We start from the raw sequence: 26,103 nt of genomic DNA on the forward strand, positions 1-26,103 counted from the left end.
ATTTCACCCAATTCCAGTTAGTGGTACTGTCATAGCAGAATTGTGAATGCATGTATCTAATTGTCTATAAACTCATACGTATGAGCTATCTCATACATGTGATATGACGCAGTAGGGATGAGTTTTCATTAGGCACAAATTTGCTACATGTTTTCAAAGTGGTAATTTCCTACCTTGACCTCTTTATTAGTGTTGAGCCACCCCCGTAGTGTTCGGGTTCGGTTCGGTTCGTCGAACACCGGGATGTTCGAGGAACTGTTCGTCGAACTGTTCGTCGAACACCTTAGAACACCGTCGAACACCGTTAAAACCAATGGCAGGCAAACAAAAACACATAGAAACACATAGAAAACACCTGCAAAGGTGTCCAAAAGCTGACAAACTGCTCAGAAGACACTCTCTTTAAAAAAGCCGGCCGGCAAATTCAGCAGCGGCATACACCGGTACCCGACAATTTAGACAAGAAGGAATAGAGCATCACACATAGATTAGATAGATAGAAACATGTCAGTCACACATATAAGAAGCACAGTGACAGTGTTGGTTACTGCACTTGTCATTTAGTGTAAAGGATTTATTAAAAAAAATATTAGTGTTTTCATGCACCGTCTCTTTAAAAAAGCCGGCCGGCAATTCAGCATCTGTACCCGACAATTTAGAACAGAAAGAATAGAGCTTCACACATAGATTAGATAGATAGAAACATGTCAGTCACATATATAATAAGTACAGTGATAGTGTTGCTTACTGTACTTGTCATTTAGTGTAAAGGATTTATTTAAAAAAATAATAGTGTTTTCATGCACTGTCTCTTTAAAAAAGCCGGCCGGCAATTCAGCAGCGGTACCCGACAATTTAGAACAGAAAGAATAGAGCATCACACATAGATTAGATAGATAGAAACATGTCAGTCACATATATATGAAGTACAGTAATAGTGTTGGTTACTGTACTTGTCATTTAGTATTAAAATAAAGGATTTATTATTAAAAAAATTGGCGTGGGGTTTCCCTTAATTTTAGGCTCTAGCGGAGGTTAAGCAGACGGCTGGGGCAGATGTTTGAAGCCTGGGAAGGGGGTAATACCCACGGAGCTTCCCAGGCTACTAATATCAGCCCCCAGCTGAATACATAGCCTTTACTAGCTATTAAAATGGGGGACCCCCCAAAAAAATGATGTGGGGTCCCCCCTAATTTAATAGCTAGCAAAGGCTAGGCAGACAGCTGGGGGCTGATATTAATAGCCCAGGAAGGGAGCCATGAATATTGGCCCCCTCCCAGGCTAGAAACACCAGCCGTCAGCCGCCCCAGAAATGGCGCATTCATAGGATGCGCCAATTCTGGCACCAGCCTCGCTCTTCCACGCTGCCCTGGTGCGGTGGCAGGGGGTAATAGGGTTGGGGTTGATGTCAGCTTATAATGCCAGCTGACATCAAGCCCAGGTTAGTAATGGAGAGGCGTCTATAAGACACCCCCATTACTAACCCCATAGTCAAAGTTAAAAAAAACACAAACACCCAGAATAAAGTCCTTTAATTGAAATAAAGACACAATCCTTTATTGTTCTAAATTAAACCATACTTACCATCACGCCCATTCCAGCTGAAGCCAACGATCTCCTGCAATAAAAGAAAAATAATAAAGCAACCTCATCCTTACCTTTCCATGGTTCCCACGACAGCTTCAGCTCTGCTACATCGAGATGACAGGCTGGACCGCAGCAGAACGCTGCCATCCAGCCTGTCATCCCGCAGACACTGAGAAGCGCAGGCTTGCTTGCGCTGCTCAGCGTCTCTCTGTGACGACATCCAGATGAGCCGAGTTCATGTCCAATGAACTCGGCTCACCTCATGCACGTCACTGACAGCGTGGGAAAATTCTCACGCTGAAGCGCTGATTGCAGGAGAATTTTCCCACGCTGTCAGTGACGTGCAGGAGGTGAGCTGAGTTCATTGGACATGAGCTCACCTCATGCACATCACTGACAGCGTGGGAGAATTCTCCTGCACTCAGCACTTCAGCGTGAGAATTTTCCCACGCTGTCAGTGACGTGCATGAGGTGAGCCGAGTTCATTGGACATGACCTCGGCTCATCTGGATGCCGTCACAGCGAGACAGTGAGGAGCGCAAGCATGCCTGCGCTTCTCAGTGTCTGCGGGATGACAGACTGGATGGCAGCGTTCTGCTGCGGTCCAGCCAGTCATCTCGATGTAGCAGAGCTGAAGCTGTCGTGGGAACCATGGAAAGGTAAGGATGAGGTTGGTTTATTATTTTTCTTTTATTGCAGGAGATCGTTGGCTTCAGCTGGAATGGGTGTGATGGTAAGTATGGTTTAATTTAGAACAATAAAGAATTGTGTCTTTATTTCAATTAAAGGACTTTATTCTGGGTGTTGTGTTTTTTTTAAATACTTTACTAGAAATTCATGGCGGTCATGTCTAATACTGGCGTGACCCCATGAATTTTGGGCTTGGGGCCAGCTGATAATACCAAGCTGGCCCTAACCCCTTTATTACCCAGTGAGCCACCGCACCAGGGCCCTGGATGAGTTGGGTACAGCGCCAGAAGATGGCGCTTCTATGAACGCGCCATTTTCCGGGGTGGCTGCGGACTGCAATTTGTAGCGGGGGGGGGCCCAGAAAGCTTGGGCCTCCCTGCGCTACAGATTCCAGCCCCCAGCTGCCTAGTTGTACCTGGCTGGACACAAAAATAGGGCGAAGCCCCACGTATTTTTTTTTTAATTATTTCATGAAATTCATGAAATAATTAAGAAAAAAAGGCCTTCCCTATATTGTTGTGTCCGGCCAGGTACAAATAGGCAGCTGGTGGTTGGGGGCAGCCCGTTCCTGCCTGCTGTACCTGGCTGGACACAAATATAGTGCGAAGCCCCACTTCAATTATTTTAATTATTTCATGAAATTCATGAAATAATTAAGAAAAAAAGGCCTTCCCTATATTGTTGTGTCCGGCCAGGTACAAATAGGCAGCTGGTGGTTGGGGGCAGCCCGTTCCTGCCTGCTGTACCTGGCTGGACACAAATATAGTGCGAAGCCCCACTTCAATTTTTTTTAATTATTTCATGAAATTCATGAAATAATTAAGAAAAAAAGGGCTTCCTTATATTGTTGTGTCCGGCCAGGTACAAATAGGCAGCTGGTGGATGGGGGCAGCCCGTTCCTGCCTGCTGTACCTGGCTGGACACAAATATAGTGCGAAGCCCCACTTCAATTTTTTTAAATTATTTCAGGAAATTCATGAAATAATTTAAAAAAAATTGACGTGGGGCTTCGCAATATATTTGTGTCCAGCCAGGTACAGCAGGCAGGAACGGGCTGCCCCCAACCACCAGCTGCCTATTTGTACCTGGCCGGACACAACAATATAGGGAAGCCCTTTTTTTCTTAATTATTTCATGAAATAATTTAAAGAAAATTGACGTGGGGCTTCGCCCTGTTTTTGTGTCCAGCCAGGTACAACTAGGCAGCTGGGGGCTGGAATCCGCAGCGCAGGGAGGCCCAAGCTTTCTGGGCCACCCCCGCTGCAAATTGCAGTCCGCAGCCACCCCGGAAAATGGCGCGTTCATAGAAGCGCCATCTTCTGGCGCTGTACCCAACTCATCCAGGGCCCTGATGCGGTGGCTCACTGGGTAATAAAGGGGTTAGGGCCAGCTTGGCATTATCAGCTGGCCCTAAGCCCGAAATTCATGGGGTCACGACAATATTAGACATGACCACCATGAATTTCTAGTAAAGTATTTAAAAAAAACACAACACCCAGAAAAAAGTCCTTTAATTGAAATAAACACACAATTCTTTATTGTTCTAAATTAAACCATACTTACCATCACGCCCATTCCAGCTGAAGCCAACGATCTCCTGAAATAAAAGAAAAATAATAAAGCAACATCATCCTTACCTTTCCATGGTTCCCATGACAGCTTCAGCTCTGCTACATCGAGATGACAGGCTGGACCGCAGCAGAACGCTGCCATCCAGCCTGTCATCCCGCAGACACTGAGAAGCGCAGGCTTGCTTGCGCTCCACAGTGTCTCTCTGTGAGGGCATCCAGATGAGCCGAGTTAATGTCCAATGAACTCGGCTCACCTCATGCACGTCACTGACAGCGTGGGAAAATTCTCCTGCACTCAGCGCTTCAGCGTGGGAGAATTCTCACGCTGAAGCGCTGAGTGCAGGAGAATTCTCCCACGCTGTCAGTGACGTGCAGGAGGTGAGCTGAGTTCATTGGACATGAGCTCACCTTATGCACGTCACTGACAGCGTGGGAGAATTCTCCTGCACTCACCGCTTCAGCGTGAGAATTTTCCCACGCTGTCAGTGACGTGCATGAGGTGAGCCGAGTTCATTGGACATGAACTCGGCTCATCTGGATGTCGTCACAGAGAGACGCTGAGCAGCGCAAGCAAGCCTGCGCTTCTCAGTGTCTGCGGGATGACAGGCTGGATGGCAGCGTTCTGCTGCGGTCCAGCCTGTCATCTCGATGTAGCAGAGCTGAAGCTGTCGTGGGAACCATGGAAAGGTAAGGATGAGGTTGCTTTATTATTTTTCTTTTATTGCAGGAGATCGTTGGCTTCAGCTGGAATGGGCGTGACGGTAAGTATGGTTTAATTTAGAACAATAAAAGATTGTGTCTTTATTTCAATTAAAGGACTTTATTCTGGGTGTTTGTGTTTTTTTTAACTTTGACTATGGGGTTAGTAATGGGGGTGTCTTATAGACGCCTCTCCATTACTAACCTGGGCTTGATGTCAGCTGGCATTATAAGCTGACATCAACCCCAACCCTATTACCCCCTGCCACCGCACCAGGGCAGCGTGGAAGAGCGAGGCTAAGTGCCAGAATTGGCGCATCCTATGAATGCGCCATTTCTGGGGCGGCTGACGGCTGGTGTTTCTAGCCTGGGAGGGGGCCAATATTCATGGCTCCCTTCCTGGGCTATTAATATCAGCCCCCAGCTGTCTGCCTAGCCTTTGCTAGCTATTAAATTAGGGGGGACCCCACGTCATTTTTTTGGGGGGGTCCCCCATTTTAATAGCTAGTAAAGGCTATGTATTCAGCTGGGGGCTGATATTAGTAGCCTGGGAAGCTCCGTGGGTATTACCCCCTTCCCAGGCTTCAAACATCTGCCCCAGCCGTCTGCTTAACCTCCGCTAGAGCCTAAAATTAAGGGGAACCCCACGCCAATTTTTTTAATAATAAATCCTTTATTTTAATACTAAATGACAAGTACAGTAACCAACACTATCACTGTACTTCATATATATGTGACTGACATGTTTCTATCTATCTAATCTATGTGTGAAGCTCTATTCTGTCTGTTATAAATTGTCGGGTACTGCTGCTGAATTGCCGGCCGGCTTTTTTAAAGAGACGGTGCATGAAAACACTATTATTTTTTTTGATAAATCCTTTACGCTAAATGACAAGTACAGTAAGCAACACTGTCACTGTACTTCGTATATATGTGGCTGACATGTTTCTATCTATCTAATCTATGTGTGAAGCTCTATTCTGTCTGTTATAAATTGTCGGGTACAGATGCTGAATTGCCGGCCGGCTTTTTTAAAGAGACGGTGCATGAAAACACTATTATTTTTTTTGATAAATCCTTTACGCTAAATGACAAGTACAGTAAGCAGCACTTTCACTGTACTTCGTATATATGTGGCTGACATGTTTATATCTATCTAATCTATGTGTGAAGCTCTATTCTTTCGGTTCTAAATTGTCGGGTACCGGTGTATGCCGCTGCTGAATTGCCGGCTTTTCATGTTTCACTGTTGGCACTGTTCCCATCGATTTGGGCAATCACTGTAATGCCACAACCACCATGGCTGTGGCATTACAGTGAGTGGCAGACAATCCCTGCATGATTGGTGCTCTAAATAGCGCCAGACATGCAGGACACGCTTTTGGTGCACGAACAGTTATCGAACATAACCTCGAACAGCCGAATTTTTTGCAAATCGTTCGGGTTCGTCGAACAACTCGAACACCGCCCAAAACAGCTCGAATTTGAGATTGGCGAACAGTTCTAGTCGAACAACGCTCATCTCTACTCTTTATCCTTATAGGCGATTTCAGACTTTTAGACAGATCAATTTTGATGGCTCGTTTAGCCTAGAGAATAGCTGCTGTCACAATGCCTTGATGATTACAGCTCATTAAACAACTAAGTAAATGAAGTTGTGTTTAAAGGGATTGTCCGGTGAGATCAAGTTATCACCTATCCATAAGATAAGTGATAACTTGTTGGTTGGTGGAGGTCCAAGTTTTAGGACACATACCAATTAGGAGAATGGGGAACTTTTATCCCTGTGAGAATGGCGCAGTAGTGCACATGCTCGACCAGCACATCACTCATATCATATGGGGCTGCTGAGCTCTATGTTCGTCTTTCTCCCGTAGCCACATAGATAATGAAAAAGCAGTGGTCGGGAGTCTGACCTACCACACAATTTTATAATGGGAATAAAGGTGCCCTGACAGCAATAAAAATTCCCCAATATGCAAATTGGAGCAGGTCCCGGTAGTCGGACTCCCACCGATGAGCAAGTTATCCCCTATGTTAACTTGTTTTCACTAGATAACCTCTTAAATATTCAGCATATGATGACAAAGTTGTTAAACCATCACAAAGCTACCAACATATTTAAAAAAAAGTAATGACCTCCACATCCAAAATTCACCAGATCGTTTGGTCCGTTGTTGCTGTTGTTTACCGGCATGCTGGAAGCTGGCCAGGAGTCGGCAAGCCATGGATAATTGGGGTCACTTGGGTTTAAAAGTCCTGGGCGACTGTTGAGTTAATAAGAAGATACGTTATTTATCAGTATCGGTATAAATGTTTCACGGCAATACAAAAAAATCCCAAAATGTAAATCACTTCACCCAATCATCAGTCGTGTCTCCATGAATCTGAATGAAATATATTGTCTGGGAAATGGAGTAAGCTATCAGCTCGGGAGGAAACCTTTACGTGGGGCTATGTGATAAATGAACACCTCAAGGGAGCAATCACTCACAATGACTCTTCGGAAACAGTCATTTCCAGGCCTTTAAGCTACTTTTTTCTTCACCTTTCACATTTCAAATATGTGCCTGTCATCCGTAAACTGATCCTTTTTTTCCCGCTGAGCTTTGTAATATAAGACAAGGCGGGCTGGAATTAAACTACTGTAAAATGCATTTAATCTCCTTGAGTTCATTCCTTAAATCTCGTGTTGCCATGGTGATGTGATGCATTCTGGTGTCGGTGATATCTGTAGGTGATGAACGTTCCTGTTTGGACTTTAGTGAATTGACCATATGTGAATTCCTAAATAACTACATTGAAAAATGCTCTCATTGAATTTGACAAATGGTATTGTCTGGGTCAACGGTGAATTTAGGAAGACACCACCTGCTATAAGCATCGGGACCTCGGTTATCATTGTGAGCTAACTGAAAAACAACACGATCATGACTGACTTGCTAAGGTGAAGCAATTCTGGGTTCGAGGAGAAGAGTTGTAACCAAAAATAACATGGTTCACACTCCGCAATTTGAAAAGTCATATTCGTTGTATTGTCCTATACTAATGAATTTCCCATGTTGTGAGAATGTCCACCTCTTTTCCGCTGAGGAACATCTACTCCCTATTTCACCAAAGAGACATTAATGTGATAAAATGTCAGTACGTCCCCATAACTTTTGTTTTTGACCGATCAACCCATTTGGTTGACAGTATTTCTCCTAGGGTTATCCCAGGAATAGATCATAGTTGACAAGCATGTACAACGTTGGAATCATGCTTAAACAAAACCATTCACGCTACTTTACCTCCCTCACTTGCTCTTCCAGTCATTCTGGAACAGTTTTTTTTTTTTTTTTCCAGTGACCCTCTGTTCTAAAGTTATTTCCCCTGATAACAAAGAATTGGATTTTCTCTTCAATCAATTGGGTGTATGCCAAAAAACTTTATTGTGGGCGTTGGCTTTTTCTGCTCTTATGATGGCCAATCAAGACACAGCCGTGCCCTCTGAAAAGTTCTGTGATATATGTCCAGTTGGAATGAGTTTCCCAATTAGAAAAGATACTCAATTGAAATAAAAAAAATTCATTAAATGGTCCTCTTTAACCCCTTCCTGACATATGACGTACTATTATGATGTGTTGAGTCTCCTTTTTTGATGAAAGTTAGAGAACTGAGCTTGTGCATTTCTCAGTGGATAATGGCTGTGATATATAGGCATCAGCTGCTTCTAAAAGCACTAACAGTGCTAACCACTTAATGCCACTGTCTCAGATTCCACACACCCATCAGTCACATTGGCATGTATTTGCGGGGTATAAAGACTAGCCTGTGGCTGGCGTTCTTTGGAGACCGTGATTTTTACTATATACTGCAATACCGAAATTTGGTAAACTTGTAATTGTGCTGACATGGTGAATCATTTTGCCAATTAATGAATACTGTAAAAACAAGCTCAAAAATCTATTGCGACTTGCTTTTTTTTTGTAATTTTTTTTTACCGCACATGGATTTTTTTCCCGTTTTCCAGCACATTGAATGGTAAAATGAATTGGATCATTCAAAACTACAACTTGTCCCACAAAAAACGAGCCCTCACGTGGCTAACTTGGTAGAAGGGGAAGAAAAAACAAAAGTGCAAAAATGGAAAATTGCCTGGGCAGGGAGGGGTTGGAGGTACTTTCAGAAATCAAAAAAAATTTGATTGAGGACAGTAAATAGCCACTCAGGGGAACCATCCCCATTTTCTATTTAGTTCCATTTAGAGGTCTTGTGCCGTCTACTCACTTGATCACTGCAACCGATCACTGGAATCAACAGTGATGATAAGGTGAAAGCACAGGACCGCTGCGGCCAGTGACTGACTGCAGAGGTCACATAGGTGGATGGCATATAACCGCTATAGGGATGAAAACAGAGATTGGGGAGGAGCACTAGGGTAGCGGGGAAGCGATGAGATATTTTTTTTTTATCCATGTGGGTGTGGTCCTCTATGATTATCTGTAGGTCCACGCCCAGTTGGATAAAAAGACTAGGATTACTTATAGGGAAGAGGGGGCCATATCTCAGGAATGGAGAGGCGCAGGAACAAAAGAAAAGCAACGTTAGATTCAGGAGAAAAGCGCCATTTACAGCAGGTAAAAAATACATATTAATGGAAAGTGATAGGTTTACTCTACAAAAGAAGAAGCATTAGGGCATTGTACAATACTGTATGTTATGTTTTACATTTTTACATCAGCAGAATACATTTAGATCAGTTCCAGGACTATTATTTGTGACCCTTTTAAGCTTCCATATGTCAGTGCCTCCTAAACTCACGTGCATTATAGGAGCCTCTTCAGATTACACATTTATCATATTTTTCCAGCCATAACAGCAAAAATGCATTTTGTCAAATCAAAAGTAGCATTAATAATCATTGTAGTTTTCCAATACAACGTTTCCTTTAATTCCCTAGGAGAAGACCCTGTTTCCCAGGCAACGGCAATAAAGAAAAGACACTCTTCCTGCGACGTCCATGAGCTCTCGTTAGGCCTAATCTCCTTTTTTTTTGCTAAAATATTGATTATATAAGAGATTGCGAGATGTAACCAAGGTCTAATTGCCATCTCCATATTGGCAAAAGGGAATGTAAATGAGGATATATGGGGGCACCATCGAGTTTTATCAGTTTCAATTGAGTAACCAAAGTAGGGGAATTCAGTCCTATCAATCCACAGCCTATCCATCATCCATGAATCATTTATTCTGTGATCGATTATGTGTAATCGTTCACTCAGGGCAATTTACAAGGAGCCAATAAGCGGGCTTAAGCAACGGCAACTTCATTTGCTAATATCTGCTTAATGCAATAAACATTCTGCTTGCAAATGAACACATCACTTATTACGCTATGTTTATTTCAATGATTTTTTTTCCCCGCTTTACACATCAGGGAATACAATGCAAAACATCTGGGTCGGTGTTCACCAAAGACATTGGGTTGTGCTGTAATATTCCAAATAGCTGATCTGCTCCGAAAAGCAAGCCCCCGAGCAGCATAGCCTTGGGACACAAAGACAGAGGTGTACAATTAGAAGATGGCTTTTTAATTTCACGGCCTACCTTCCGTTACTCATTAGTCCTCCATCTCCTCTTTGAAATGTGACTGTGGATTAAAAGCGAGAAGAAAAACAAAGTCAATTATGTTTTAATGCCAAGCTCATCATTACAGTGGTCGTCGGAGTGCAATCCTAGTAGTAATTACTCCATTACCAAATGACTGTATTATATTAAATGTACAGCACTGGCGAGAAGACGCAGCTCTGAAGAAAAAAATAAATGAAAAAAAATAAAAAAAGGCATGCCTGTGATTTCATCAGACACAAAGGAAGATCATTTATTTTGCTGTTCTCTTCTAAATGTGTGCTCCGAGAGGAAGGATAAAAAATTACAAATATAGACCTCAAGATACGTTTTTTTTTCCGAGCTCAGCATAATTGTATTGGCACATGACCAAAGAGAATGAATAGAAATGACATACTGACGTAGCAGAGCTGAAATTATCATAGGATCCTTTTAAAGAGGACGTGTCACCAGGTCAGAATCATCCAGTTTGGACGCTTATTTTATTCCCGCTGCTCTCCTAAGTATTCTGCTTTTTTCTTTTTTAAAACTGTGATATGGCCTTTTTATTTGGTGCTAATATTTATGGTCTTTACAAGGGGGTATTGCTCACAAGTTCCTCTGGGGCGTGTCTTTAGGCTGCTCTGCATTATTACACTGTGAGCCATGCCCCCTTGGTAAACAACATAAAAAGTAGAACCTTATAAAAAGGTCCATATTTCTGAAACCGTATGACGGATTTAAAAGAAATAATTCTAAGGTGAGCAGCGGGAATAAAATGATTGCATGGAGTACTGTGCACTGTGAGCTGCGGGGATTCGCTGCTTTCAGACCCGGGAACAGAGGGTATGTATGAATTATACATCGCCCCGGCCAGTGGGCGTGTCCGACTAGAGGGCACGGCCTCGCTTTATACAAGTGTATGGAGAGCGGAGCCTCGCCTACTGGCCGGGGGTATGTATTATGCATACATACCCTTCATTCCCAGGTATACATACTCCTGGTCTGTAGGCGCGGCCTTGCTCCATACTCTTGTATAGAGCCGAGGTCATGCCACAACCAGTGATGTGGATGGCCAGTGGGCGTGTCTGACTAGAGGGCGTGGCATCGCTCCATACAAGTGTATAGAGAGCAAGGCCACGCCCACTGGCCTGGGGTATGTATATCCAGGAACGGAGGATACGTATGCGCAATACATATCCCCGGCCAGTAGTCGTGGTCTGGCTCTCCATATACTTGTATGGAGCAAGGCCGTGTCCTCTAGTCAGGCTCGAAAACTGGCCGGGGTATGTATAACACATACATACACTCCGTTCCCAGGTCTAAATCCTGTGAATCCCCACAGCTCACAGTGCGTGTGCTGGGAGGATTCATAAGTCTGAAGTCACACAGAGTGACTTCAGACTTATCGGTTTTGACCGGACAACTCCTTTAAGGCTCCATGCACTTGGCTGTAATAGGGCAGCCCTGGAGGTTGATGAAGTCTGTATTTTACATTTTTATGAATCTGATTTGATACAGAGGAATACAGAGGGGTTTTTAATTGTATTTTAGACAAATTGGACAAAAAAAAAACATTGCATGCATGCTCTACTGGACTACATATGTATGGAAGTTTCTCCCATAAACGCATTATTTTTAGCTTAGAATAGCACCATACAATGTCCAGTGGAGTCCATATGGCAGGAATCAAAGACTGTATGACTCTACTAGAGATATGCAAAAGAACAAATTCCTCAAAAATTCAGATTTGCCAGCCAGCTACCATATTGCTTGATTATAGGGCCGGGAACATGAAAAAATAATAATAAAGGATTATACCAAGCTAGCATATGTTCTCATCTTCCCATGTGCTGACTAGGCGTCATGTGACCATATGGGGCATGATGCACATAAATGAAGTGCATTACTCCATGCAATCATGTGGGGTGCAATGCATACCACTGTGTGATGCAGCCGACATGAATATGTAAGAACTAGTCAGTGCTGGAATACTGAAAAGAAGTGAATGGAGAACTGGGCAGGAAATTGCATTGGCATGACTAGCGGGATGTGGGGATCCTAGGACAGGTGAACATAATTTTTAAATTTCGGCTTTTTTGGTTATAACGCTTTAGGGTCCGGAGAGACCTTAGGACATAATAAACTTTTTTTTTAGGGGGCAGATTTCATTTGGGAATAATCAAATTTCCCGGTCATTTCAAGCAAATTTGCCTGAAACAAATGATATCAGTTGTGCTCATCACTACACTCTACCAAGACGATGTATAGACTGGCCATTTAGTCTCCATGCACAGTACTCGGGCTAAAACTATAGGTTTCCTCGAAGTCTTATGGAAAACCAAAGATAATGCATCATTATAGAATATCTAAATGAGTTGGACCACATGACAAGTTCGGTTATATCTGTAACATTTTGGATGTGCTTATATTACAGTTGTTGGCAGATGTGGGATTGCATTAAGGGTTTACTGGGTACAATGAGGAACATTTGTCAATACTGGTGGAAATGGAAAAGGTGGTGTTACCCAAGACTCCCAACTTACAGACTCAGAAGTGAGAAGTATCTGGTGCTATGGGCACTACCACCTGCTTTGCTTCCTCCTGTATTTATAAATGTTCCTTTGTGTGAGCACCATGATAAACTTTGAGGTTGGCGCCATTTCTGAGTTGTAAAGGATCAATTTAGGGTTAGTGCACTGAGTCCACATGCAATGTAAAACCAAAGTAGGGTGCAAAGAACATAAGAGCAAAGATGAATCATCCAAGCACAGACATTTTGTGAATATTGTAAACATACACAGTGGATACACAATAAATAAATGGCACATTTAATGGTAAACTCAACGAACAGCTAAACTTTCAGCTTTTGTTCAGAGCTACAATTTAAAATGATCTGTTCCAGTAAATGCTTGTATTGCCTAAAATAAGGAAAATGACACAAAATACTCTTATTATAACTCTGTGTTATGTCGTCTTATAGAAATTTTTAAATAATTTTACAACTAAGTGTAACCATTCTCCTTATCAAAAACCCTATACAGTCTGAGAATGCCAGTATTGATTGGACAGTGTCACACTGTGCAGAATCGGAGTGTCATTACTGATTGGACAGTGTCAGACTGTGCAGGGTAGGAGAGTCCCTATTGCATGACAGTGTCAGACTGCGCAGATTGGAAGTGTCTCAATAGATTGGACAGTGTCAGATTGTGCAGCCTGGGAGTGTGCCTATAGATTGGACAGTGTCAGACAGTGAAGGATGGGAGTGTGCCTATAGATTGGACAGTGTCAGACAGTGAAGGATGGGAGTGCCGCTATTGATTGGACAGTGTCAGACTATGCAGGATGGGAGTGTGCCTATAGATTGGACAGTGTCAGATTGTGCAGCCTGGGAGTGTGCCTATAGATTGGACAGTGTCAGACAGTGAAGGATGGGAGTGCCGCTATTGATTGGACAGTGTCAGACTGTGCAGGATGGGAGTGTGCCTATAGATTGGACAGTGTCAGATTGTGCAGCCTGGGAGTGTGCCTATAGATTGGACAGTGTCAGACTATGCAGGATGGGAGTGTGCCTATAGATTGGACAGTGTTAGACTGTGCAGCCTGGGAGTGTGCCTATAGACTGGACAGTGTCAGACAGTGAAGGATGGGAGTGCCGCTATTGATTGGACAGTGTCAGATTGTGCAGGATGGGAGTGTGCCTATAGATTGGACAGTGTCAGACTGTGCAGGATGGGAGTGTGCCTATAGATTGGACAGTGTCAGATTGTGCAGCCTGGGAGTGTGCCTATAGATTGGACAGTGTCAGACAGTGAAGGATGGGAGTGCCGCTATTGATTGGACAGTGTCAGACTGTGCAGGATGGGAGTGTGCCTATAGATTGGACAGTGTCAGATTGTGCAGCCTGGGAGTGTGCCTATAGATTGGACAGTGTCAGACTATGCATGATGGGAGTGTGCCTATAGATTGGACAGTGTTAGACTGTGCAGCCTGGGAGTGTGCCTATAGATTGGACAGTGTCAGACAGTGAAGGATGGGAGTGCCGCTATTGATTGGACAGTGTCAGACTGTGCAGGATGGGAGTGTGCCTATAGATTGGACAGTGTCAGACTGTGCAGCCTGGGAGTGTGCCTATAGATTGGACAGTGTCAGACTGTGCAGCCTGGGAGTGTGCCTATAGATTGGACAGTGTCAGACAGTGAAGGATGGGAGTGCCGCTATTGATTGGACAGTGTCAGACTCTGCAGGATGGGAGTGTGCCTATAGACTGGACAGTGTCAGATTGTGCAGCCAGGGAGTGTGCCTATAGATTGGACAGTGTCAGACTATGCAGGATGGGAGTGTGCCTATAGATTGGACAGTGTCAGATTGTGCAGCCTGGGAGTGTGCCTATAAATTGGACAGTGTCAGACTATGCAAGATGGGAGTGTGCCTATAGATTGGACAGTGTCAGACTGTGCAGCCTGGGAGTGTGCCTATAGATTGGACAGTGTCAGACAGTGAAGGATGGGAGTGCCGCTATTGATTGGACAGTGTCAGACTGTGCAGGATGGGATTGTGCCTATAGATTGGACAGTGTCAGATTGTGCAGCCTGGGAGTGTGCCTATAGATTGGACAGTGTCAGACTATGCAGGATGGGAGTGTGCCTATAGATTGGACAGTGTCAGATTGTGCAGCCTGGGAGTGTGCCTATAGATTGGACAGTGTCAGACAGTGAAGGATGGGAGTGCCGCTATTGATTGGACAGTGTCAGACTGTGCAGGATGGGAGTGTGCCTATAGATTGGACAGTGTCAGATTGTGCAGCCTGGGAGTGTGCCTATAGATTGGACAGTGTCAGACAGTGAAGGATGGGAGTGCCGCTATTGATTGGACAGTGTCAGACTGTGCAGGATGGGAGTGTGCCTATAGATTGGACAGTGTCAGACTGTACAGCATGGGAGTGTGCCTATAGATTGGACAGTGTCAGACTGTGCAGCCTGGGAGTGTGCCTATAGATTGGACAGTGTCAGATAGTGCAGGATGGGAGTGCCGCTAGTGATTGGACAGTGTCAGACTGTGCAGCATGGGAGTGTGCCTATAGATTGGACAGTGTCAGACTGTGCAGCATGGGAGTGTGCCTATAGATTGGACAGTGTCAGGCTGTGCAGGATGGGAGTGTGCCTATGAAGTGGACAGTGTCAGACTGTGCAGAATGGAAGTGTGCCTATAGATTGGACAGTTTCAGACTGTGCAGAGTGGGAGTATCGTTATTGATTGGACAGTGTCAGGCTGTGCAACATGGGAGTGTGCCTATAGATTGGACAGTGTCAGGCTGTGCAGCATGGGAGTGTGCCTATAGAGTGGACAGTGTCAGGCGGTGCAGCATGGGAGTGTGCCTATAGAGTGGACAGTGTCAGACTGTGCAGGATGGAAGTGTGCCTATAGATTGGACAGTGTCGGACTGTGCAGAGTGGGAATATCATTATTGATTGGACAGTGTCCCACTGTGCAGAATCGGAGTGTCATTATTGATTGGACAGTGTCAGACTGTACAGGGTGGGAGAGTCAGACTGTGCAGATTGGCAATGTTCCTATAGATTGGACAATGTCAGACTGTGAAGGCTGGGAGTGCCGCTATTGATTGGACATTGTCAGGCTGTGCAGGAAGGGAGTGTGCCTATAGAGTGGACAGTGTCAGACTGTGCAGGATGGGAGTGTGCCTATAGATTGGACAGTGTCAGACTGTGCAGGATGGAAGTGTGCCTGTAGATTGGACAGTGTCAGACTGTGCAGAGTGGGAATGTCATTATTGATTGGACAGTGTCACACTGTGCAGAATCGGAGTGTCATTATTGATTGGACAGTGTCACACTGTGCAGGGTGGGAAAGGCAGACTGTCAGACTGTGCAGATTGGCAGTGTTCCTATAGATTGGACAGTGTCAGGCTGTGCAGGAAGGGAGTGTGCCTATAGATTGGACAGTGTCAGACTGTTAAGGATCGGAGTGTCACTATTGATTGGACAGTGTCACACTGTGAGAAGTTGGAGTGTCATTTTTGATTGGACAGTGTCAGAATGTGAAGGAAGGGAGTGTGCCTATAGATTGGACAATGCCAGACCGTTAAGGATCGGAGTGTCACTATTGATTGGACAGTGTCAGACTGTGCAAGATGGGAGTGCCACTACTGATTGGACAGAGACAGATTGTGCACGATGGGAATGAGACATGATAGCTTCAGATTGCACAGGATCGAAGTGTCACCATTGAGTGGACAGTGTCAGGCTGTGCAGGATGGGAGAGTCACTTTTGATTGGACAATATCCAGCTATGCAGGATGGGAGAGTCACTTTTGATTGGACAATATCCAGCTATGCAGGATGGGAGTGTCACTTTAGATTGGACACTGTCAGGCTGCCAATTGTTAACGTATTCATACATTTCTAAGGTGAATAACTGGAACAGCATAACGCAAAATTCTAAAAAAAGATGATCCGGAATTTTTTTTAAACTATAGGAAATACAAGCATTTGCTAAAACAGATATGTTCGGAGAGCTGAAAGGACCTCCGTAAAGTGAATGTCTACCTATAAATAATATTTCAAAAATATAAACTAAATATGTCCAATATTATGTGTCTTAATATATCTTCATGTCAACCTCAGCTCTGCTTTCTGACACAGAAGTCCAAATCCCCTATATACCTCTAGTTCAGTATGGAGACCTGAATGCTGGCAGTCAACACTAGGTGGAGCTCTAGATCTTATTGTGTATTGCTCATACATAAATGTTCATAGTAAAAGAGTATGCAGTAAGCTCCTATACTCTCCTTAGAGGTGCGGACAGGTAGGCAGATTTTTTAGTATTTTATGGGAACCTTTCCAAGCTGCTCAAATCTTGAGAAGAATGAAAGAGAGAAATATCCAGCCATGGGAAGAAGTGTGTGCAGGATAACTCCCATTTACTTCTTACCACAAAACTAATCACAGGTTTTATATCCACGGGGGATTTGGACCTCTATTTCAGAAAGGAATGAGACTGTTATCAAAATACATTAATACATGAATGCATACAATGGACATTCACTTTAACCATTGCTGACTGGCTATGCTTCAAGAAAAGTCATACTGTATATACAGAAGTGGAAACCAAGTAGCAGAGGTAAGAAAGTCAATCACAGGAATGGAGCTAGCAATCAGGTAGACTGATCCCAAACAGGTGCAATAGGATGAAGGATGGTCATTGTGCCAAATACACCTTGCTTTTATTTCATTGATAATTTTATGAATGTGGGAGAAGTCCAAAGAGTTATAAAAAGTATGAGCTGACTCCATGTTGAGCTGACTTTTTCCTCCAAATGTACATTTCTTATACACCAAGACAATAGACAATGAGGGAATACATCAAACAAATGTTTCACATAAGGATTACTGGCAGTCGGGCTTCCATGCAGGTGCTCCGTCTACTAGACAAAGAAAGAGCTCTCTGCGGAAGGTGAAGAACACATCTGGCACGGAGCTACCGCTGGAGCCATCAAGTCAGCAATACTCCTAATATTAGAGGAATGCCCATACATTCACTTAATTAAAATGCAACACATTCCTGTAATAAACTTATAAAAAGGAGATTAAATACAAGAATCATGACTATCAGACAATCGCTGCCCGAAAGAGGACTGGAAGCAAAACATTGCAACCAGTCAGATTGAATTCTCTCCGTGTTTTTCTCTCGTACCTTATATTGTACGTGTATTTTTGCGGACCAAGTGGGCTTTGGAGATGGGTCAAAATCTGCCATTCTCTCTGATTTTGCAAAGTACAAGTCTATGGGTCAGTGGAAAAAAATCCTTGGATGCCATCTCTGTACAGTACATATTTGTGTATCAATTTCAAAGTAATCAAAGGATTACTCAAGAAATGGTTATCGAGCATATTGGATCGTTCGTTTTCCGCATCTACAGTCATTGTGGAGACGTATGAGCTCTCGCTTTCTCATAGATTTCTGTATAATGCATTGTTTTAATGAAAAGGTATGATTGTACAGTATATGGGTTTTTCCTTATTTAAATAAATGCCAGAACTCATTAATATTAAATAAAGAACAAGGAGCTGAAATGACTGATTCCTTGTCAAAAAAGCCCATCATTGGAATACTCTTTTAAGTAGACCAGGCATTACCGTGTGCCAATAAATACAGTTTTTCTTCCATTACATTCAACAACACTGCAATCCTTATACATGAGTTAGTCTTAAAGAGTAAAGGAAAACTGTAAGGTTTTTTCTTTCTAAATGCCATAACTTGCTGTTAGATTAGTCCCTATGTCCTTACGTGGAAAATTAGAGGCGGAATATAAAAAAATAAAAACACTTTAACCTCTACATGTGCCATATGTAAACTGCTATAGAAAAGTAGGTGGAGACATCGGGGAGGACTTGGCTTTATGGACAGTATGTGCTGCTGTCTTCTTCTTCTGATCCATGTGTAGTGTAGCCGGGTATACTTGCCATCAAGGTCCTGGCAATCAACCATGGCAGACTAGGGAGCTTCAGTGTATGGATGGTTCGACCTGCTTGACTCTAGGCAGAGGAGCCCCAACTTACTGACTCCAGACAGAGGAACCCCACGTTCCTGACTCCAGACAGAGGAGCCCCACCTTCCTGACTCCAGACAGAGGAGCCCCACATTGCTGAATCCAGACAGAGGAGCCCCACGTTCCTGACTCCAGACAGAGGAGCCCCACGTTCCTGACTCCAGACAGAGGAGCCCCACATTGCTGAATCCAGACAGAGGAGCCCCACGTTCCTGACTCCAGACATTGGACCCAACCTTCTTTGACTCCAGACAGAGAAGCCCCACCTTTCTGACTCCAGACAGAGGAGCCTCACCTTTCTGACTCCAGACAGAGGAGCCCCACCTGTCTGACTCCAGACAGAGAAGCCCCACCTTTCTGACTCCAGACAGAGAAGCCCCACCTTCCTGACTCCAGACAGAGGAGCCTCACCTTTCTGACTCCAGACAGAGGAGCCCCACCTGTCTGACTCCAGACAGAGAAGCCCCACCTTTCTGACTCCAGACAGAGAAGCCCCACCTTTCTGACTCCAGACAGAGATGCCCCACCTTCCTGACGCCAGACAGAGGAGCCCCACATTCCTGACTCCAGACAGAGGAGCCCCACATTCCTGACTCCAGACAGAGGAGCCCCACCTTCCTGACTCCAGACAGAGGATCCCCACCTTTCTGACTCCAGACAGAAGCCCCACCTTTCTGACTCCAGAGAGAAGAGCCCCACCTTACTGACTCCAGACATAGAAGCCCCACCTTTCTGACTCCAGACAGAGAAGCCCCACATTCCTGAATCCAGACAGAGGAGCCCCACATTCCTGACTCCAGACAGAGGAGCCACACCTTACTGACTGCAGGCATTGGAGCCCCACCTTCCTGACTCCAGACTGTTAGAACCCTCCTGTTTGTTTTTTTCCATTTTGTGTTTTGCGGTCACGTGACCACCTGCCTTTATATTCCAGCTCCGACCTTTTGGCTGTGCTGGACTTCAGTGTAGTTTGACTGTTTTTCTAGCCAGGTGATTCGGTGCCTATCTCTGTTAGTTCGCTTGGTCCTTCTGGGACCTCTAGTACTTTTTTGTCAGTTTGTCTTTTTGTGTTCTGCAACAACTTCTCTGTTTAGGAGGTGTTCCATTTTTGTTCCACTCCTTAGTTCTTTTAGGGACCCCTCCCCTTTTGCTATAGGTCTTCGTTCAGACTAGCCGAGGACTAAGGCGGGTCGGTTCGCTAGGAACAGGCAGCCCGCTACTTCGTAGGGATTCAGCTTATTCTTACTGTAGGGACAGTTTTCCCCTTTCTTTCCTTAGTACTTCTTGCAGATCATAACACAGACATTGGAGGGATTCAGCTTAGTCTTACTGTAGGGACAGTTTTCCCCTTTCTTTCCTTAGTACTTCTTGCAGATCATAACAGTAAGTCCAGCCCAAAAAACTAAAAGGAAATAAATTCGGGGATCAGTATGATCTCCGTCCAGGATTTGGCTCAACGCTTGCAGGGATTGTCTCTGGAGGTGGCCGAGCTCCAGCAACACGTGAGTAGCTATTCTGGAGCGCATTTTGTGGAACCCAAGGTAGGACTGCCTGATGTTTTTAATGGTAAACAACAAGATTTTTTTTCCTTTAAAAATGCTTGTTTGTTATATTTTCGTTTGAGACCAAGGTCCTCTGGGAATGAATCACAGCGCATTGGTTTTATTATGTCACTTTTGCGCAAAGAACCACTGGGGTGGGCCTTTTCTCTCCAACCTAATGATCCATGTTTAAGGTCTATAGAAGAATTTTTTTCGGCTATGGGTCTATTATATGACGATCCTGATCGAATCTCATCTGCTGAGGCAGAACTCAGGCGTTTGAATCAGGGGTCAAGTGATGTTGAAAATTATTGCACACACACTAGAAGATGGGCTTCAGAAGTCAAATGGAATGATCCTGCTCTGAAATGTCTATTTCTTTCTGGACTGAGTGAAAGGGTTAAGGATTTGCTAATTGCATTCCCCGCACCTGAGACTCTGCAGGATGCCATGCAATTAGCTGTTCCTGTGGATAGGAAACTGAGATTTAGGCAGAATGAGGTAAAGATTCCTGTAATGCCAGGTCCTAGTCCCCAGAAAATCTGCTCGGACGGCGGAGAACTGATGGAGGTTGGGGCGAAGTCGCTCCCCTCTCAGGAAAGAGACCGGAGGTTCGCCGAGGGATTGTGTCTTTATTGTGGTAAAGCTGACCATTTGATTAAGCATCGTGAGCTTCATTTAAGTAAAGAAAAAAAAATGGTCAGTTATGCCCATATAGCTTGTTTACACTCTGCAGGAGTATTTCTTTCTGGGATTACTACCTTGCAGGAACATTTGATTGAATTTCAGGTATTTGTGGATTGTGGTTCAACACTTAATGTGATTGATAACGGGTTGAGATCCAAACCTTTGTCATCACCTATTTCTGTGATTGCAATTGATAACACTCCCTTGAAATGTATTACTCACAAGGTTGCTGTATTTCCCCTCACTATCAATGGAGTTCTCCAAGAAATTTTGGACTTGGTTGTATTAGATAATTTACCCTCTCCGGTCGTTCTAGGATTGCCTTGGTTAAAACTGCACAATCCTTTACTGGACTGGTCTACTAATGTGATTAAGTCTTGGAGTCCGAAGTGTTTTGATAAATGTTGTAATGGTCGCATTGCGGCTGTGGAAAACGGGGAATTACCTGTACCTATTCAAGATTTTTGGAGGTTTTTTTCAGAGGAGGAGTCGCAAGTTTTATCTCCTCATAGGGATTATGATTGCGCCATTGAGTTTGTACTCTTCCCAAGAGTAGCTTGTTTAATCTGACTATCCCTGAAAGAAAGGCCTTGGAGGAGTACATACAGACTAGCCTGGCTGCTGGTCACATTAGACCTTCTTAGTCACCTGTGGCAGTTGGATTTTTCTTTGCTAAAAAAAAGGACGGGGGCTCACGTCCATGTCTGGAATTTCGTGAAATTAATAAGATTACCGTACGCAATTCCTACCCATTGCCGTTAATTCCTGACTTGTTTAACCAGTTGGTGGGGGCCAAGTGGTTCTCTAAAATTGATCTCCGGGGGGCATACAATTTGTTACGAGTGAAGGAGAGTGATGAATGGAAAACTGCTTTTAACACTCCGGTAGGTCATTTTGAGAATCTGGTGATGCCTTTTGGTCTTACCAATGCACTTCCATTTTTTCAGAACCTTATTAATGACATCCTGAGACCTTTGATTGGTAAGAATGTGGTTGTGTATTTGGATGACATTTTGATTTATTCACCAGATCTAGAGTCCCATTGGCAGAGTGTACGTGAAGTTTTGCAGTTGTTGAGTGATAATTCACTCTTTGCTAAGCTGGAGAAATGTGAGTTCGCTGTGCAGAAAATTAGTTTTTTTGGGCTACATAGTCTCCAGCGAGAGCTTTGAGATGGACCCGGTGAAGGTTCAGGCTGTGCAGGAATGGCCTAGGCCTATTGGTTTGAAATCTATACAGAGATTTTGGGGTTTTGCCAATTATTACAGGAAATTCATTAAGAATTTTTCTGTAATTGTTAAGCCTCTAACCGATCTCACCAGGAAAGGTGAGAATACGGTCCAGTGGACTACTGGGGCCATAGAAGCGTTTAAGTATCTCGAAGAGAGGTTCAGTTCCGCCCCTATCCTTATGCAGCCTGATAAGACCAAGCCTTTTTTGGTCGAGGTCGATGCTTCATCGGTGGGGGTGGGAGCAGTTTTGTCTCAGGAGAACAGGGATGGAGTACATCCTTGTGTCTTCTTTTCGAAAAATTTTTTGGAAAGCGAACTGAATTATGATGTTGGAAATCGGGAGTTGCTTGCTATTAAACTCGCATTTGAACATTGGCGTCATTTTTTGGAAGGCGCTAGATTTTCTATTCAGGTTTTCACAGATCATAAGAATTTGATCTATCTGGATGCTGCCAAGCGCTTGAATGCCCATCAAGCTAAGTGGGCACTTTTTTTTTCTCGGTTTTATTTTTCTGTTACCTATATCCCTGGTACTAAGAATGTTAAAGCCGATGCTTTATCTCGCATCTTCTCTCCTACAGTCGGTGCCGAGGAGGAGGAGAGCATTTTTACAGAAAGGAGTTGTGGTGGCGGCATTGGACTCCGTTTTGGAGAATGGGATTCTGAAAGCTCAAGATGATGCTCCATCTAACACTCCTCATGGGAGGTTGTTCGTGCCTAGAACCTTTAGGAGAGATTTGTTTGTTGAGTGTCATGAGTCTCAGTTGGCAGGTCATCCAGGAATTTCGGAGACTAATATTTATCAGTCGCAGTTTTTGGTGGCCTGGGTGGCAGAAGGAAGTCATCAAGTGGGTGCGTCAATGTACGGTGTGTGCTAGGTCAAAGGCTTCACATACTCCTGCTGGATTTTATTGCAGATCTTCCTGTGTCCGAGGGTTTTACTGTTATCTGGGTGGTCGTGGACCGTTTTAGTAAGATGTGTCAATTGGTTCCATTCATTAAGCTGCCCAGCGCCAAGACACTCGCTAAGGCGTTTGTTAAGGAGATTGTCAAGCTTCATGGCGCTCCCATGGATATTGTTTCTGATAGAGGACCTCAGTTTGTGGCTCGCTTTTGGCGTGCTTTTTGTGACAGGTTGGGAGTCCATTTGTCATTTTCGTCTGGGTATCATCCTGAGTCTAATGGACAGACTGAAAGAAAGAACCAGGATGTTGAACAGTTTTTGCGTTGCTTTGTGGCGGACAATCAAGAGGTGTGGTCTGAGTTTCTGCCTCTCGCAGAATTTGCTCTTAACAATCATACATCCTCCTCTGCTGGGTGTTCTCCTTTTTTTTTTTTTTTGTACTGGGAGACATCAGTCTTTTGGTTCGTTCTCCAAATTGGGGTCGGCGGTGCCGGAGGAGGAGAACTTTTCTGGTGATTTGGAGAGAGTTTGGACTAATGTACGTTGCAACCTTCAAGAGGCTAACAAGAAGTCCCAGAAGTATTTTGACAGGAAACGTAAAGAGGTTTTGTTTACTGTGGTTGACATGGTTTGGTTGTCCTCTAAGAACCTGCGGTTGAGGATTCCCTCTAATAAACTGGGTCCTAAGTTTGTGGGTCCATTTAAAGTGCTTCAGGTTGTTAACCCGTCTGCGGTTAGGTTGGATGTCCCTACTTCCTGGAAGATTAATCCTGTGTTTCATGTTTCCTTGTTGAAAAAGGCTTATGTATCTGATAGGGACGCCACTGTCACAGTTCCTCCTGTGGTGGAAGACGGCGAATATGAAATTTCTCGTATCTTGAATTCTAGATGGCATAGAGGGAGATTACAGTATCTTGTCTCCTGGAAGGGTTTCGGTCCCGAAAACAACTCCTGGGTAAGGACGGATGATGTCTCTACTCCTAGGCTTCTTAGAGCTTTCCACAGGAGGTTTCCGGATAGGCCTGGGCCTGGAGGATCCGGAGGATCCTCATAAAAGAGGGAGTACTGTTAGAACCCTCCTGTTTGTTTTTTTCCATTTTGTGTTTTGCGGTGACGTGACCACCTGCTTTTTTATTCCAGCTCCGCCCTTTTGGCTGTGCTGGACTTCAGTGTTGTTTGACTGTTTTTCTAGCCAGGTGATTCGGTGCCTATCTCTGTCAGTTCGCTTGGTCCTTTTGGGAGCTCTAGTACTTTTTTGTCAGTTTGTCTTTTTGTGTTCTGCAACAACTTCTCTGTTTAGGAGGTGTTCCATTTTTGTTCCACTCCTTAGTTCTTTTAGGGACCCCTCCCCTTTTGCTATAGGTCTTCGTTCAGACTAGCCGAGGACTAAGGCGGGTCTGTTCGCTAGGAACAGGCAGCCCGCTACTTCATAGGGATTCAGCTTATTCTTACTGTAGGGACAGTTTTCCCCTTTCTTTCCTTAGTACTTCTTGCAGATCATAACGCAGACATTGGAGACCCACCATCCTGACTCCAGACAAAGGATCCCCACCTTCCTTACTCCAGAGAGAGGAGCCCTACCTTCCTGACTCCAGACAGAGGAACCCCACCTTCCTGACTCCAGACAGAGGAGCCTCACCTTCCTGTCGCCAGACAGAAGAGCCCCACCTTCTTAACTCCAGACAGAGAAGTCCCATCTGCTAGACTCCAGGTAGAGGAGCCCCACCTGCTGGACTCCAGGTAGAGGAGCCCCACCTGCTGGACTCCAGGTAGAGGAGCCCCACCTGCTGGACTCCAGGTAGAGGAGCCCCACCTGCTGGACTCCAGGTAGAGGAGCCCCACCTGCTGGACTCAAGGGTAGAGGAGCCCCACCTGCTGGACTCAAGGGTAGAGGAGCCCCACTTGCTGAACTCCAGGTAGAGGAGCCCCACCGGCTGAACTCCAGGTAGAGGAGCCCCACCTGCTGGACTCCAGGTAGAGGAGCCCCACTTTACTGACTGAAGCAAGGTAATGAATAATTGGCATTACGATTAAAGAACTTTAAATCTTATTCCTACTTGTGTAAATAAGAACACATTTAGAAAGCATAGAAGCTAATCTAACATCTAGTGGTATAGATAAGAAAACTCTCCTCTTTAAGGTGCCATATAAAAATCAAGAGATAATAAAGTCCTAATTCATTTAGTATAATGAAGAGCCCTTTTCAGGTTGGTCATGCCCTATAGATGATTGACAGGTGTTTATATTTAGAGTCAGAGGACTGCAGAACTATATTAAAATCCGATCTATCAAATGTCCATAGTGGCCAAACTATAATGACTTTGACCTGATGTCTGTGACCTCTTATTCCCTGACCACATTAACTGTGTCCCATAGGATCTCCAGTCCCAAATCCTCTCAATTTGCCCTTACAATTCTATTACCTAGTCTTTCATTGGGTCACGCTACCTATACATGGGCAATTAATTGAGATGCTTTATGCCAACCAAATATACCTAAACCCCGTAGATTGAATCAAATTTAATTGAACATATTTGCTAACAAAGGCATCATGTCTATAAAGCAGACATTGATCTCCTATAGGGCCACCTATATAGACAAGCTGCTTTGAAATAAATATTCTTCCCCTACAAAAATTTTTGTTTTATCAAGATCCAAATTTTACATATTACAAACGTAAGCACTACAAGTGTCCAATTATGTTACATCTTACATCAAAACATGCAAATAGCCCCCTTAACTGTTAAGCTAATTGTTTGCCCTCTAGTGGTATGATGAAATATTGCAGCTATTACTACTTTAAATAATGTATTTAGTTGGTCCTGCTACAAATCTTACTAGATAGGTAAATTATAACTCAAAAATAGCCTGCTATACTTAAATGTTGCTTTATTTCTTCATTATATCAAATAGATATACCTGCATTGTGCCAGCTCCCCTTCTTTGTGCCAAGTGCAACTTTGTGGTGCATGGTTGTATCTGGGGAATCTAAGTAGAGGATGTAGAAAAAGAGGATATTCGCCCATTTTGGATA

The 26,103-nt window shown here is 44.1% G+C and overlaps 1 protein-coding gene across 16 annotated transcripts in view; it reads right to left on the reverse strand.

Moving 5' to 3' along the window:
* Positions 1-26,103, reverse strand: part of ROBO2 (roundabout guidance receptor 2) — a 1,535,448-nt gene that overhangs the window by 34,893 nt on the left and 1,474,452 nt on the right. For 9 of the 16 annotated variants that reach the window (XM_073668228.1, XM_073668234.1, XM_073668219.1 and 6 more), the window contains 3 exons: positions 25,989-26,057; positions 10,137-10,179; positions 6,687-6,814 (listed from right to left, as the gene is read on the reverse strand). In XM_073668228.1, the coding sequence (XP_073524329.1) occupies positions 6,687-6,814; positions 10,137-10,179; positions 25,989-26,057 (240 nt within the window). The remainder of the gene's footprint in view (positions 1-6,686; positions 6,815-10,136; positions 10,180-25,988; positions 26,058-26,103) is intronic. The other 7 variants (XM_073668230.1, XM_073668224.1, XM_073668225.1 and 4 more) reach the window with 1 other exon arrangement.

This window comes from Phyllobates terribilis, unplaced genomic scaffold, assembly GCF_046119375.1.
Source record: "Phyllobates terribilis strain yellow unplaced genomic scaffold, ASM4611937v1 Scaffold_2__4_contigs__length_985480577, whole genome shotgun sequence".
In the NCBI taxonomy this organism is placed as follows: Eukaryota; Metazoa; Chordata; class Amphibia; order Anura; family Dendrobatidae; genus Phyllobates; species Phyllobates terribilis.